Here is an 835-nt window from a genome sequence, read left to right on the forward strand (position 1 = left end):
TTATATCTCTTGATTATTATTATTATTGAATGAATTAATATTTTATATTTTTAATACATTATATGAATTAATATATGATAAGAAATATTTATTATTTTATATATGAAAATAAGCAAAAAATTTAGAATTAATTTTATTTTAAAATTAATTTCAAAATTAGTTTTCAAAAATTTTAGAAATTATCGATTATATAACTTCTTAATATATAACTTCTTAAATATATATTCAATCTCGATCTTTATCTTTTTAAACACAGGGAACAATAAAATTTTATTTTACAATTTTATTTTACTTATTTTATGTGTAGAATAATAAAAATTTTCGATTTTATCGAGAATTCACGGATTTTATTTATACTTAAAAAATTTTCAAGCTTCGAATATTTTATTATTTCATAATTTGATTTTGAAAACAAAATTTTGAATAAACAAATTTTATTTTAATTCTTTTTTCTTAATTTTTCATAAGGAATCATTTTGTATTCACTTGCATATGTTATTTAAATTTTGAATATAGTAAAGAAATTCTTTTTTTAACGTTACTATTTATTGAATTTAAATAGGGTACCGATCCAAGTACTTATGATTTAGTGAAGAAGATTCAAATTCTCCAGAAACGCGTGTTAAAAATGGCAGAAGATGCGATTGATAAAGAGAAGAAAATAAAGGATACCGAAAAATTATATATGAATTTACGAGAAATTTTGTCGAAACAACCTGGACCTCAAGTGACAGTTGCTCTTAGCAAAACTCAAAAAGCATTGCGTGAGAGAGGTCAAAAAATGAAGGTAGAATATACCTATATTTTTTTCTTATTATATATATATATATATATA

General features: G+C 20.0%; 1 protein-coding gene across 1 annotated transcript in view; it reads left to right on the forward strand.

Annotated features, from left to right (window-relative positions):
* The window catches only part of LOC102678093 (cilia- and flagella-associated protein 58-like), a 15854-nt gene that overhangs the window by 14154 nt on the left and 865 nt on the right, over window positions 1-835 (forward strand). Inside the window, exon 5 of the mRNA XM_006624822.2 lies at window positions 563-787. Within this exon, the coding sequence (XP_006624885.2) occupies window positions 563-787 (225 nt within the window). The remainder of the gene's footprint in view (window positions 1-562; window positions 788-835) is intronic.

This window comes from Apis dorsata, unplaced genomic scaffold (genome assembly GCF_000469605.1).
Source record: "Apis dorsata unplaced genomic scaffold, Apis dorsata 1.3 scaffold_1157, whole genome shotgun sequence".
NCBI lineage: Eukaryota > Metazoa > Arthropoda > Insecta > Hymenoptera > Apidae > Apis > Apis dorsata.